This window comes from Danio rerio, chromosome 7 (genome assembly GCF_049306965.1).
Source record: "Danio rerio strain Tuebingen ecotype United States chromosome 7, GRCz12tu, whole genome shotgun sequence".
In the NCBI taxonomy this organism is placed as follows: domain Eukaryota; kingdom Metazoa; phylum Chordata; class Actinopteri; order Cypriniformes; family Danionidae; genus Danio; species Danio rerio.
This window is the reverse complement of record NC_133182.1, coordinates 43,699,454-43,715,691: the sequence shown is the minus strand read 5'-3', so window position 1 is coordinate 43,715,691 and position 16,238 is coordinate 43,699,454. Positions and strand designations below refer to the sequence as shown.

General features: G+C 34.9%; 1 protein-coding gene across 16 annotated transcripts in view; it reads left to right on the top strand.

Moving 5' to 3' along the window:
• Positions 1-16,238, top strand: part of cdh8 (cadherin 8) — a 288,795-nt gene that overhangs the window by 267,481 nt on the left and 5,076 nt on the right. For all 16 annotated transcript variants that reach the window (XM_073907200.1, XM_073907192.1, XM_073907199.1 and 13 more), the window contains 3 exons: positions 1,245-1,381; positions 4,414-4,535; positions 7,301-7,412. In XM_073907200.1, the coding sequence (XP_073763301.1) occupies positions 1,245-1,381; positions 4,414-4,535; positions 7,301-7,412 (371 nt within the window). The remainder of the gene's footprint in view (positions 1-1,244; positions 1,382-4,413; positions 4,536-7,300; positions 7,413-16,238) is intronic.

Genomic DNA, 16,238 nt, shown 5'->3' with positions numbered 1-16,238 from the left:
TCGTCTGGTCTGGATGAATGACCCAAATTAGGCATATATGCAAATGCACAGAGCATGGTCTGTGAGTCTCCTCACAGTTTGTTTTGTCTTCTGATTGGCCCGTTGCCCACCAGGGTTTTACACTTGTGGAATTTACATGAGAACGAGAAAACAGTGGTGTCTATGGCGGTTGTTGCTATATCAGATTCGGTTGCAGCCAAGAATTATTTATATTATTAATTACATTTCCCATTTATTGTATTTTATAAACGTATACTCCCACCCCAACACTAAACCCAACTATCACAATAACAAAATAAAAGTAGCTGTATCTATGCTATCTATTACCCAACATTTTTTTTTTTTATGTCTAGTTGCACTCCAGCTCTAAACCCAACCGTCACAGTACTGTAAAAATATGAATTATTGTTATACAGTGTAATAAAACAATGCTGCTATATTGATGTGCATATTGGACTTCCGACCAGCCGCAATCCCGATCTAGACTTTACTGTCTGTGGCTCACAGTATGCCCATCTCCATATACTGATCTTTCATTATTCTACCATGATCCAGATTTTCATTATAGGGCACTTTAAGTCAAATAAACACATTATGTTATTTCAATTAAATGTTATTGCTTTCAACTGTGACTTTACTATTGTGATGTGAAAATGAATGTTATGACTGTATAATAATCCACAAGTGAAAAATATTATATCAGGATGAAGTCAGGACTTTTAGCCCCCCTGCATTATTAGCTATAGTTTTCCCCAATTTCTGTTTAACGGAAAAACATATAATAAAAACACTTTTCTAAACGTAATCGTTTTAATAACTCATCTCTAATAACTGATTTCTTTTATCTTTGCCATGATGACAGTAAATAATATTTTATTTGGTATTTTTCAAGATACTTATATACAGATTAAAGTGACATTTAAAGGCTTAACTAGGTTAATTAAGCATGTTAGGGTATAACTGTATAATGATGATTTGTTCTGTAGACAATTGACAAAATAAATTGCTTAAGGGGACTAAACATATTGACCTTAAAATGGTTTTTTTATAATTTAAAACTGTTAATTCTAGCATAATAAAATAAATAAGACTTTTTTTCAGAATCAAACAAATAATGATAGAAAAAACACCTGAAAAAAAAATCACACGAGGGCTAATAATTTCTACTTTAACTGTATAATTGCAGTACATTTTTACCTCTACTAAAAGATTTGTTCTGTTTTCTCTCTGTTGTCTTTCTGCAGGTATTTCATCGATAGACACACAGATTTGGAGAGGCAGTTTAACATTAACGTTGATGACGGGAAGATCACATTAGCTAAACCTCTGGATAGAGAGACGGATATGTGGCACAATATCACAGTGACAGCCACGGAAGTTCGTGAGTACAGTTTTCCTCTTCTTGATTGAAACATTAATTTTTTTTAATGCTTCAAAATGATTGTGTAACAATATCAAAGAGATCGTTACGGTAATGCGCAGAGATCATTAAATTTTGCATCGAGGCACTTCAGGCCAATAAACATTTTACATCACAATTAACGTGTTTTTTAATTATGCAATGTGATTTCCAATGGAGAAACAAATGTTGGGTTATTGCTGAACATTTCAATAAGATTCACTAAGATTAAAAGGCCAAAACCGGGTCTCTGTCTTTTAATGAACCAGAACAGCTAATGTAAAAGAAAAGCATAACGTAGCACCTCGGATATTAATTTACCATCAACAGAATTTTAAGGTGGCCAAGTTTCTTCTCAGAAACTGAAGACACAGAGATTTTACTAAATTAAACAACTCAGCAGTCAGTTTGTGGACATCTAATGAGTAATTTCTACTCACGCCAGAGCTGTTTGCTGTACATAACAGATAAAAGAACATCTGTTGACTGGATAAAGAACTTATTAAACACAAGCTGTGGAGCAGAAATAAACACTGCACAAGCCATCCACGAACCTCGAGATTCAGTTTGATTGGCATGTACAGCAACATTATTCGGATATTGGAGCCAAAAATGGTTCCCTGGAGGCGGAATAAAATACTGATGTTGTCATATACAATTAGCATAAGATTTCTTGGAGCTCAAAGAGCAGAAAAAAATAAAACTGAGATATTTAAGGGCTGCTCACATAGCAGCACTGTTAATGATGAGCAACAAATCTGCATTATTTTGGCTGATGCCTCAGAATTTGAGAAATATTTGTACAGCATATGCTGTGTGTACAGCATGGCTAAATATGACTAGTGATGGACTGTAATTAAATACATTTTCCAAGCATTTTTAATCAGAGTATTGCTATTTTATAAATTTTTGCTTCATTCCAAACTGTATTATAAGGTATGTTATTTTTTTGTTTTTATTGTTGCTATTTCTTTCTTTAAAATGTGTCATTCCTTAACATTTTGTTAAGGAAAAAATGGTCAAATTAAAAATATTTACTCTCACAGAAACATGATGGTTATGTCTGATTCATGAATGAACTGATTCTTTTGACTTGCATGTGTGATTCATTAGTATATTGGATCTGCATCTGTTTATGAGTCAACAGCTCACTGATTCAAATGATCTGATCAGGGCAGGTCTCCAGTAAACAGCTTACTGATTCAAATGATCCAGTCAAAGTGAGTCTCCAGTAAACGGATCACTGATTTAATGTCACTGAATCAGTTATTGTGGTCAGTGGTGCATTTCCTAAAACCAACTATGGTCACAAGTTCTGTCATCACCGACAGAATTCAATAGAACCCACAGTCAGAGTTGGCTAACAAGGCTTTCAGGGCTTACACTTTAGTTTAGGTCACAATTCATCTGTGTTAACAAACCATTAACTAGCACTACTAGCTAAATAAACTAGTAATTAGCTGTTTATTACTAGTTAGTAAGGCAGAGGTTGAGTTTAGGTTTTGGGTAGGATTGGGGATGCAGTATACTTTGTAACTAATAAAGAACAGTTAATAACCAATTAGAGTTGGGTATTGTTTATTTTGATACTGGTGCTAAATCAATACTTTTAAAATAATACCAGTGCCTGAACTGATACTTTTGAGTGACAAAATTAGTTTGGATGACTCTAGAAAAATATATTTTAATAATTTTAATTGAACAATATAATTAAATTTTGAAGTATGCATCAATTCATATATATATATATATATATATATATATATATATATATATATATATATATATATATATATATATATATATATATATATGTATACATGGTAGACTCTTAATCAGAGGATTGTCTTAATCATATTAAAATCAGAGTATTGGTATCCATGTAAAAATTACTCAATGAAAGTACCCGATGATGAATGTGATGAATGTGTCAAAGACATTCCTCTGCCTTTAGGTTGATTCCATGAGCCCTCAAATGTTTCATTAAGTTTGACTTGTTTGCCCCTATACATGTACTCTAACTTTGGTAATGCATCTGCTGCACGTTGTTGTGTCAGCAAAACTCCCATAATTTCAGCCTCCCCTTGACATCCCCACCATGCATCCCTGTGCCCATTCCCCATGGTTATGACCAGCCCTGTTTGTGAACTAAATCTGCTGTAAACAAAAATCTTAATAAAACAGTTGCATGTGGGATAGGTTTTGATTAAGAATTGTACATTTAAAATTTCCTCAACTACTTGATTTTTGTGCTTTGTCTACTAAAATATGAGAAGTCTTCTCACACATAGACACAGTCACGCACACACCTCTCTCTCTCACTTTTTATTCAATTTGGTTGATCAAGGATCGAATTTAATTGACAGGTCAAATGCATTTCAAATGCTGTTTGCTATTCTAAGTGTCAAACATTACAGCAAGAGTGCGCCTTGAATTACACCTAAGCTGTTAAGGTGCCATGTCATGTGCTAAAGCCAAACGAATAGATAATTGCTTTAAAAGTCGACGGTTGCAACCCTAATTAAATACAATCATTTACATGGGTCCTCAAAAGGGACTGTAAATTACTGCCAATGAATAATTCCAATGAAAAGTTAATCTAATTAAATTGCCCTTTATTGTCTTCTAGACTTCAGCTGCCACCGTTTTATTAATATTCATTTTTTTAACCTTCATGTATAAAACATGCACCTGTACAGGGGATTTCAAAAGCACTTTGAATGTGTGTGTGCGTGTGTTTTTTTTTTTTCTCCACCGTAATCCTGTTTTGCATACTTGATAAAGTCTAAAGCTCAGACTGATGCTGCATCTCATCTGTCTCTCCATCCAAAAAAATAAATCGATAAATAAATAGCAGGAGCAGGAGAGAGAGAAAGAGACGTGTGTGAGGCAGAAAGAGAAAGGAAATAACTGGGTCATTGTATTTACCTGGGATTTGCAATAGCTCCCTTCTATATTTGGGCCGCTGTTCTCGCCTTTTCAGCATTTTAATAGCTTGTCTCTTTTCATATTAGATAACCACAGCCAGATTTCCAGAGCCATCGTGGCAATCAAAGTGCTGGACATAAACGACAACGCCCCCGAGTTCGCCACCGAATACGAAGCCTTCCTTTGTGAAAACGGCAAACCCGGACAGGTAAGAGGGCATCAATCAGAGCCGCCAGCAGCATCTCTCTCTCTCACAGCTCCTCCGTAACGATCAGCCACGGTAAATTATAGCCTATCGATTTAAGAGAGAGAAGTAAGAGACACCCGGGTGGCCTTTTTTAGCTACTTTCCCTCTCTCTCTTTTCTCTCCTGCTGCAGAAAATGAAAACAATCAGATCCATTCAGGCTCGGTCAGAGTCTGCATTGCTCTAGCCGACAAGCAGTGTCTGTAACTAACATTACTGTAGGTGTGTTCCATTAAACCGCTAGTTGACTTGGAAGTGGACTTCACACAGTATTTTCTTTATGTATTATGCAAGAAAGAACATTTACAAAGATACAATATGAACAAAGAGACAAAAAATGGTTACATAAATAAAATTCCAGCAATTTAAACAAGTTTAAATGATTTACATGAAGAAAGAGTTTTACATGCAATATAATTGTTAGAGCCTTTTAAGGAGTTCACATATAGATCAAAGTCCTTTCTGAAAATAGAAAGTATGGTGTTTCTGTGAAAATGTACATTTATGGATGTAAAATGTAGCCAAAAAAACTATAAATTAACTATACATGGACTTCACACAGTATTCAGGCTATAGAGTGTTTTCACATGAAGTCACACTTGAAATTTAGATCGGCTGCAGGAATTGATATCAGAACATCGAAATGTTTCTGTTATGTGTTGTTTATATTTATTTAAATCAGCCAAAATGAGAAATGCCGAACCGCTTTTATAGACCTCAAAATGTTTTTGCTCTTATAGGGAGGAAACGGAAGAAAAAGCAGCAAATAAACATTTATTCAATACATCCATGTGCACAAAATTTTTTTGAACGTGATAATTTGTTTGACAGCACCAATAAAGATTATATACAGGTCTAACTGTGTATAAATATTTTCATGTGTTATATAAAAGTTAGATACAAACACCTCAGGCCTGTAGCCAGGGGGGGTTCGGGTGGTTTGAAAGAACCCCCTTTCACAGACAGATCCAGAATTTGTCCCATCATACATGAGGTCATTTTTGACTGATATGCCAAAATAAATTGTTAAAATAACCCATCAGAAAAGGGAATCCTGTGTCAGCTGTCGGTACAGAATTTGGGACACCGAGTTTGGCCATTTTAGTGCCAAACTCGGTGTCCGAAATTCCGACTGAAGAAAGATGAATGTGCTGGCTAGTTTGTTATTTGCTTTATTAAATTATTGTAGGCTACTCTTTTTTTAATTTAAAAACTTTAACCGATTCCTATTATTTCCTTTGATATATGATGTAATAATTTTTAAATAGGTATTGTATTTTTTGTATATATTTTTGTATTATTTCTTTATTCTAAATCTTTAGGAAAGGTTTTTGGTACATTAAAATGTGGCGTTGACACAATACTCGATTGGTACTAATGCACCCAAAGTGTGCCAAGAAAGTATCCTCCACCACCAGCCTGAACCATTGATACAAGGCAGGATGGATCCATGCCTTCTCTCAGCTCAAATTAGTCTGGCCATTCTTCTCTGACCTCTGGCATCAACAAGGCATTTGCGCCCGCAGAACTGCCGCTCACTGGATATTTTCTCTTTTTTGGACGATTCTCTGTAAACTCTAGAGATGGTTGTCCATCCCAGTAGATCAGCAGTTTCTGAAATACTCCGACCACCCCGTATGGCACCAACAATCATGCCACATTCAGTCACTTAAATCACCTTTCTTTCCCATTGTGCTGATCAGTTTCAACTGCAGCAGATTGTGTTGACCATGCCTACTTGCCTAAATGCACTGAGTTGCTGCCATGTAATTGACTAAATAGAAGTTTGCGTAAACGAGCAGTTAGACAGGTGTGCCTAATAAAGTGGCCAGTTAGTGTACATTGTGTGGCTCAAATTTAGATTTAGTTCTTTTTTTAGCAAACAATCTGTAGGATAAGCTAAATATCATGTTCTTTGAACATATTTTGTAAACCTCCTACTAGAATTTAGGCAGCATTTAGGAAATTTTCTCAATATTTTTAACATTTTACTAATATGTTAACCCTCAAATTCCAGATTTCCAAAAAGTTTCATTTATCAGTTACAGAAAATTTACCCTTAATGTCTTAGGGTTTTGTCATTCAGGATCACATTTTATATAAATAAAATTATTACTGTATGTATTTTTCATTTTTAAAAAATACTCATGGATTTATTAATGATTATAGCAATGCACAATAAATTACTTCATATTATACCGAAAAACTCTATATGTCATAAAACCTCAATCTCCTAATATAGTTTCCTTTCAGCGTGATGACACGAGGTGTTGCAAATGAATGCATTTTGTTAAGAATGGAAAGAGTATTAACAGATATCCCATGCACAGTGAAAAGGGAGGAGTTAAGACTGCATAGGGACCCTGTTGATCGGAAAGCAGCCAAAATCAGTTTGTACTTCCTCCCCATCCGTCCTCAAAAACAGTCACCATCAGACCATTTTCCATCCAAGAGGAGAAAAAGAACAACCAGGACGTCGGGTCCTGCTTTCCAGGCCACTGTTAATCATGAAGAAAAAGAACTTGTCGTGAACAGGGGTGGCAGATATATAGATGGACTTGGCACAGAAAAGTGGGCTGCCAAAGCATGCGCCCCCTTAGCTTAGGGTCTCTCCTTTTATGAGTGAATGGGACAGATTTTTCATGCCGTGTTTGCTGCTGTCAGTGTCTGGACCCGTATGATGTCAAAAGTAGAGTAATAGATGGCTGATCTCTTTCTGTGTCCACAGGTGATTCAGACCATCAGTGCTGTGGACAAAGACAATCCTTCCCAGGGACACACTTTCCACTACCGCCTGGAGATGCTAAACAATCCCAATTTCACCATCAAAAACAATTTAGGTAAGATAGAAGTATGAGCAGGGAAATAAATATTAAATGAGAAAGAGAGGAAAAGATGAAGGTATCTGAAAGTACAAACATTTAAAGAGTTCAGATGCAAAAAACTCTAAATGCTGTTGAAAATGTTCACCTAAAATGAGCATTTTTATTATTTATGTTTATTATTTATGTTCAGTTATTTCACTTGAAAGGCAATGAAAAAATTAATTTGTCACTATAAAATTAAAATTACTGAGCCTACACATAAGAGTCAGAGACAAATGCTAATTTTATAAGAAAATATCAAATGGTTTTTAGAGGTTTTTGCATCTAAACTCTTAATTCATTTTATTTTTTTGTATAGCGTAAAAATAGTACAATGTAAAATATTGCAAGATAGTACATAAAGGATAAATATTGGTACCTAAAAGTTATATATCACTACTTAAAGGGCCTTTGTTGATTGTTAAATGTATATATTACAACCTAAAAGTACAAAAATATATTTTTGGAAAGGGTACTGCCTGAGTGACAACTTTTGTACCATTGTTGTACCTATTAAGCAGAAAAAAGTCTCCTTTTGAAAAGAGGGCTGGGTGTACAATCTCATTTGAATTTAAAGTGACAGCCACAAAACGGCACAATTAAGATCAAAGCCTAAAGGTGGAAGATTTAAAGAGTTATAAAACATTATTTTATATTTGTTTATTGTTTTGAGCTAAAACGCCACATACACATTCTAGGGACACCATAGACAAATTTTTAATTATCTCTCTTGTAAATAGAGGGCATATTGGGTCCATTTTAAGGCGACGCGGTGGTGCAGTAAGTAGTGCTGTCGCCTCACAGCAAGAAAGTCGCTGGTTAGAGCCTCGTCCGGGTCAGTTGGCATTACTGTGTGGAGTTTGCATGTTCTCCCCATGTTTGTGTAGGTTTCCTCCGGGTGCTCTGGTTTCCCCCACAAGTCCAAAGACATGCCGTATAGGGTATGCAAAATTGTCCATAGTGTATGTATGTGTGCGAGTGAGTGTGTATGGGTTTCCCAGTGATGGGTTGCGGTTGGAAGGGCATCCACTGCATAAAGCATATGCTGGATAAGTTGGGGGTTCATTCTGCTGTGGCAACCCCAGAATAATATAGGGACTAAGTCGAAAAGAACATAAATGAATGGGTCCATTTTAATGCATTGTCAGAAAACAAAAAAACTAAAATGGAGATACAATTTTGCATGTAGGGCAGTGGTCCCTGACCTTTTTTTAACCATGGACCTGTCAACACTTGACAATTTTATCACGGACTGGGGAGGAGAAGGAGGGGGGCAGTATTGGCGGGAAAAGTTTGGTGCTAGGCGACCATCAATTGCTTTCTCAGAGGATGACAAGCTGCCAAAACATTGCTGCAACTCTAATACAAGTTTTATTTGCATTAATGTGCATATTTCATACAAAATATGAAACTGATCGGTCAGTCACGTGACTTGCAGTGCGCTTGTGGCATTCTGAAGATTTTTTCAACGGAATCGCTCCTCGATTAGAAAAAACAACCTTGCACGCAGAAAAGATATGCACGTGATGTGTAAATGATTACGTTCATTTGCGATCTCCAGCAGTTGATCATTTTACACAGACATGCTGGATTTACCTGATTTGTTGACAAATGGGTTTCAGATTTATTCCTGGGCAGTTTGTGGGTCCTTTACTAGGTCTTTTCCTCTTTGCAAAGAAACTTTTCAAAAATGATGTTTCTTACTCATTTTGCTAGCTTGTGGGTTAAATTTTGGTGCTCAAGTAACTGAAAAGATATATAAGCCGCAATAATACAGTAGTTTTTTTCTAAATAAAAGGTCGTTCAGACTCAGAAATAAAACGAAAAAAAAATGTATGATTTCTTGTGCGGCCCAGTACCAATTGATCCACAGGCCAGTACCGTCTGTGGCCAGGACCACTGATCTAGAGGTCTTGTAAAGGTCCACAATAGGTATTTATGGTACAGTTTTTCACCCACAATGATTTTTATTTTTTTTTACTTTAAAATAGAGGTACAAAAGGTATCTCTCAGGGTGCTATCCCAGTGACAGCCATTTGTACCTTAAACATTACAGTATTGTACCTTTTTTTCTGAGAGTGTATGATGATATTTAATTGTTTTGTCTGCTATGAATGTATTTACTGCATAGGTCTCACACTCAATTCCTGGAGGGCCGCAGCTCTGCACATTTTTGCTCCAACCCTAATCAAACACAGCTGATTCATCTAATGAAGGTGTTCATGACTCTTTAAACACCTTGGTTATTTGGATCAGCTGTTTTCGATAGGGTTGGAGCAAAAATGTGCAGAGCAACAGCTCTCCAGGAAGTGAGTTTGAGATCTATGATTTACTGTAAAGGACAGTTGTGCTGAAAAATCCACAAGACATTTTAATAACAATCAATAAATTGAGATATGGTAAAAATGGTAGTATTAGTCAGTCATTGCTGTAAAACAATTATAAGATTAAAAAAAGAATGTAATGATAATTAAATGCACAACTAGATGCACAAATTGGTCTTGCAGAAATGTGATGGCAATACACAAATAGTATTAGCAGTAGTGTAAAGTATTTAGTATTATGAGAATGTAAAAAAAAAATGATTGTGTATATCTTTTTTGCTTAAATGTTGCTTTAATAGATTTAGTATGAATGAGATGAACAGAGAGAGTGGCATCTGCAAGTGTGAAGCCTGTGTGTGGAGTGCAGTCCGGAGGCGTGCATTTGAAGGGAAAATCTGGCGGAATTAGTGTACCCAAAAGTTAGCAGATGCACAATTGTCTGGACATCAGCTATTTTGTACTCCCCAGTGCATTTTGAAAGAAAGCAAATGAACAGAATCCAAGCGGAGGTTTAGCGATGCAGCTCGATGTAGGGTGACACACTCAAAGCTGAGGCTGTGCAGCAGATGGTTCCAAATTTGTTTGCTAAATACACTGACTTTTTCCGTCTTTTTTTCACATAACCTATCCGACCTTCCTTTTCACACTGCGCTCCTGCTGTTCTCTCTGCACAACCTAGCAATGCACTATGCTTTCGAAGACTTGAGGGACGACTGTATTGATCTAGTTCCATTTGGCATGTGGTCTTATGGCTGACCGTTGAAGGAGCTGTTGTTTTGGCTGCTCACCAAAAAGAGGAAACGTGATATTTTTGAACCAGACGGATCAGACGTTACATCAAAAGAGCTTTGCCTTCCGAGGGACAGTCGTGTTTTTGAGTTAATATGAAAGTATAAGGAAAAATGTGAAGTGGAAAGAGCATCTGAAGAAAAAAATGTGTTTCAAGTGGAGTGACACAGCCGCTATACATAGTTATAGGGTATTGATTATTATTGCAGGTTAATCTAAGTATAATGGAATTTTTTTTCTAATAAAAATCAATAAATAAAATTCACTTGAGCGTATAATTGTGTAAATATTATGCTCATAATGCTTAAGACAAATGTGTTCTTAGAAGTGTATTATAATAATTATACTACTACTAATATTAATACTACTACTACTAATAATAATAATAATAATAATAATAATAATAATAGTTATTGTTCAGTCCCTGCAGGATTTAGCGAATTTTGTGATTGCTGAATTAATCACAAAATTGTGCAAACTTGGCAAAATTTTGAAGATCTCACTTTTTTTTCTGAAATACGACGTATTTCCGGGAAATCCTGGGTCGAGATGCTTTTTTTATTATGACACAGATTCACCCGAATCAAAGGCAATGTGGATGCAAATGACCCTCGCTAAGCCCCGATTTTACATTTTACACAAATCAATATTGTAAGTGGCAGTATATACCTTTAAGCTGCTCTGTAACTGACCATTTAACCAGACGAAGAAGACACCACGTTAAATACGAGTAAACATACAAAATCACATTTACCTTTAAATATTGCTCTGAAAGACCCTGGAAAAAAAGGAGGTGAGTGAAATTAAAAAAGACCATGGTGTCATGCCTCTTTCACAGAGCACATGCTAGTGGCAGTGGTGTAAAGTAAATTACAAATACTCAAATTACTGCAATTGAGTAGTTTTTCTCAGAAATTGTAATTTACTAAGTAGTTTTAAAAATGTCTACTTTTACTTTCCCTTGAGTAGATTTTTAGTGCAGTATCGGTACTTTTACTCCACTACCTTTCTTCAAACTGCAGTCACTTCTTTATTTTTTCTGGTCTATGGGTATTAGAAAATTCAGTCCTGTGATTGCTGTCCAATCCAATCACACATAGAAGAGTTAAATTGCATCATACTGAACCAAATCAAGACATGGGCGATTTATAATTGCAGCAAACTGTTTTGAAGCAATAAAAGTGTTTCAAGAAGATGTCTAAAATCTTTACACGCATTGACTCAGAGACTGTTTAGATGCATGTCATTTATGAGAAAATGATGGATGTTTACTGTATAAAGTCGTGGGGACGTTGCATTCTGTCTGGAAATGAAAATCACGTCAAAATGGTTGACGTCAGAACTCAATGTCAGGCTGATGTCTATGTCCAACCTAAAATTAACCAAATATCAATGTCTAATGATGTTAGAGCTTGATGTTGTGTCGATGTTACCACTATGGCGTCTATCAGATGTTGGATTTTGGTTGTAATAGCTGATGAGTAAATGTCAGTGTTTAGCATTAATGTGACGTTGGTTTAAGATTTTGGCTTGACGTTGGATTTTAGTCACTTTCTAACACAGCCGAAAATCACCCAAATATCAACTTCATTTGTTGTTATTGGACATCAAAATAATGTTGTCCTTAGACGCTGGCTAGACATTGAATTTTGATCATCTGACATCACAACCTAAATCAGACCTTATATTGACAACTTATGCCATTGTGTGCACTCTGGGAAATAACTCAATACGTTGCAGAATGTTACGTTTGCACACATCCACAAATTACATGTAAATGTATGTGCGTTTTATAGCATACTCACTACTCACTACTCTTGAGTACTTTTGAAAAGGCTACTTCTTACTCATACTTTGAGTAATATTTACAACAGATACTTTTACTCAACTTGCGTTACATTTTTAGGCAAGTAATGGTACTTTTACTTAAGTATGATTTTTTTGTATCTTTTCACCACTGGCTAGCGGAGCAGAAAGCAGTGCATGTGCAGCGCATAGACAGATGCAGTGAGCTGGCTTTCACTTCAGCAATATTTGCAGCGCACACCTGATTCATGGCTGATGCACAGATCATTGTATTTACTTGTCTATACATGCAAAAACAACAACTCTGCAATGATTCAGTGGATTTTGAACTCTGAGCTGAATTGTGTAGACACAATTTATACAGACATATGGATACATTTTTTTCAACATACAGTATCCTTTATCAATAATGTGGAGATACATTACTTGCATAAGATTAATGCATTTGCTTGCATTTTTTTCTGTGATGTACTGTTGATTTGCAGGTAATACAATGCATTGTTTGCATTAAGTTCATGCATTCTTGGCATGTTCCGTAGTTGACTATTCGTCCCCTTAGAATTATAAGGTTCTATCTGACATTTTTGTCAAAATTGAGTTATTGACATTTTTACTAAATGACATCTTATTTACATTATGGGATGTTTTTTATAAGTTGTTATACATTTTAATACTTTTTATTTTAAAAAAAATGTTACACATATACTGTTCGCTATATGGAATGCAAGAACTTTTAAGCTCAATATCTCAAAATCTTTCAGAACGCAGATAGAACCGTATAATTCCAAGGTGACAAAATAGCAACAATCTTTGAAAAAAAAAAGATTATTGTAAAATAAACTTGGCATCTTAAATGTGCTTTATTACTTTTTATTTGTTTTATTATTAATATGTAATGTTATTAGGTTACATATGAAATTTTATACACTGTAAAAAGAAAATGAAGGGTTCACACAATTCATTCATGTTTACCCAACACAAATTAATTAACTGAACACTTTTAACAAATTCATGTGAATTAAACATAGAAAAATTAAGTTGTACTAATGAAATCTCAAGAACTGTGTTGTTTCAGCTCATTTTAAATGATGTCTGGGTCTAGGAATACTAAAAAGATATAAATAATAAAGATTTTTGTCTGGTATTTTTTTTAAAGCAAATCTACACAAACTAAAGAAAAAAAATAAGTGCATAAATAACTGCAAAAAAAAAAATAAAAGTCAGATTGTTTAGTGTTAGTATTAGTGTTAATTTTAATATTAGTAGTAATTTAACGTATTTATTAATGTGAACTAAGAATAAACACCTCTTGTACAGTTTAACATTTAATAAGGCATTAATAAATCCATAGTTGTGCTTGTTTACTTAATTTAATGAATTGTGGGCTAACATGAACTAACAACGAACAACTTTTTTTTTTTTTTAATAACTATAAGCTTAACAACAGTGGGAAAAAAAGCTGTAATAAATGTACTGTTTATTGTTTGTTCATGTTACTAAATACATTAACCTTAGTAAATAGAAATTTATTGTGATTTTTCACCAAATGTTTCCTTACGATTGTTTCAGTTTGTCTCTTAAACCTTTGGCTAGACTTAGCATAAACTAGACAAAGCTTGTAACTTCATTTGAATCATTACAACAAATGTATTTGTTATTACAGTGAACAATCAGCCCACAGAGAACATCAGTACAAAAAAAGCTGTTTCAAGGAGAAAATAAAAGAGAAAGATGAAACAATACTGATAGGAAAAGCGCTGAACAATCGACTGCTAAGACAAAGGCAGACCTTGAGGATTGCAAGATGAAGCAGACAGGCGGAATGTCATTAGTGACAATCTCAGTGATATCTTGAGAGGCAGCATGTATTATGAGTCAGCCTGAGTGAGTTCAGGTTAAAGATGGCCACTCCATCACAGAGACAGGAGAAAGCTCTGTAAGGACACCAGGCTTTGATGCACAGCCTGAGGCGTCTGCTGCACTAAGGCCGCTTTCTCATCTCTTCTGCTGGAGCGTGTGCGAGAGTGTGTGTGTTTGATCGCGCTTGGCATCAAAACTTGTGCTGCGATTTGACAGCATGTCCAAAAAGTTGTGCTATATCCTATTGCTTTTCCTCATAGCAAGTGAGAGTATTTTACAAAAAAAGTATGGCGTTGTAGTGCGTTAAAAGCAGCGTTAAAAGTTCATTTCATTACAATTCTCCTTTATGTTGTTTTTTTTTTTTTTTTTAAGATTTATTTTATCATTTTGATAAAACAGGAGAAACTAACATGTTGTTTAAAAGAGAGAGAGCGAGCGAGGGAGGGAGAATGTAATTGAATTGAATTGATTGAACTGATTTGATTTCATTTTATTGACTATGATGTATTTATTGTAAGTGTATATTGCACTATTTTATTTATTGTTTTAATATTGTTACACTTGTTACCTGCCCAGGGACTACAGATGTAAATTAGCTTTATAGCTCTGGCACAACATATCATATTGTATATTGTCTCGGTATAAATAATAAAATAAATAGAACAAAAATAAAATAAAACAAAGCAAGAGCAAGAGAGGAGCATAGTAAGGAAGAGTCCACAAGTCAGAACTCGAACTTGAAACGCCTGCAGTACAGTTAAACTATATACTGTTGAAGTCATAATTATTATCTCTCCAAATTCATTTGCGCCTGATTTATTTAATAACTAATTTGTTTTATCTTTGCCATGATGACAGTAAAAAACCTCTTACTGTATATTTATTTTATTATTTTAAAATTTTAATTTAAAGGTTAATTAGGCAAGTTGGGGTAATTAGGCAAGTAATTTTAGAATGATGGATTCTTCTGTAGACAATCAAAAACAAATATCGCTTAAGGGTGCTAATAATATTGACCTTAAGATATATATATATATATATATTTACCCATTTATTGAGACTTTGTTTTCCAAGAGAAAATATATTATAGAAAATACTGCAAAAAAAAAATTCCTTGCTCTGTTAAACAACAATTTGGGAAATATTTGAAAACAATTTAAGAAATTCAAAGGAGGGCTAATGGTTTTGACTTCAACTGTATGTCAATAAACTGACTGGCCTATTAACGCCAACATTTAAAAAACAATTCCATTACAATTTATGAATTTACAATAAATAAAAGCTTGATTTCTCCACAGAATGAATTGATCAATCAATCAACGACAAGATAAAAAATTTACCAGAAAAACATCTCAACAAACATCTATTTTTTTTCTCTGAATTGTGAATCTGTTTCTCACTATTTTGAAATTAAATGTTCTTAATGTTGTGGGATATAAACAAAAAAAAATTATATGAAGATAAAAGCTTTGAAAATAAAAAGAAATATACTCAGAATTACAACATGTCATTTGAGTATGGTGAGATGTAAACTCAGAAATGCAATGAACAGTCTGATTAAAAAAAGAAAAAATCTAAAGAAAAAGTCTAAAGAAAATATAAATCAGAACTGAAATATAATCTCGGAATGGTGACCTATAATCTTTTTTACCTGGGCCACGCAGTGGTGCAGTAGGTAGTGCTGTCGCCTCACAGCAAGAAGGTAGCTGGTTAGAGCCTTTTCTGGATAGGTTGGTGTTTCGGTGTGGAGTTTGCATGTTCTCCCTGCATTCGCGTGGGTTTCCTCCGGGTGCTCCGGATTCCCCCACAGTCCAAAGACATGCAGTACAGGTGAATTAGGTAGACTAAATTTTCCGTAAGTGTATGAGTGTGGGTGAGTGTGTATGGATGTTCCCGGAGATGGGTTGCAGCTGGAAGGGCATCCGCTGCGTAAGAAAATGTGCTGGATAAGTTGGCGGTTCATTCCGCTGTGGTGACCCCAGATTAATAAAAGGACTAAGCTAAAAAGAAAATGAATGAATGA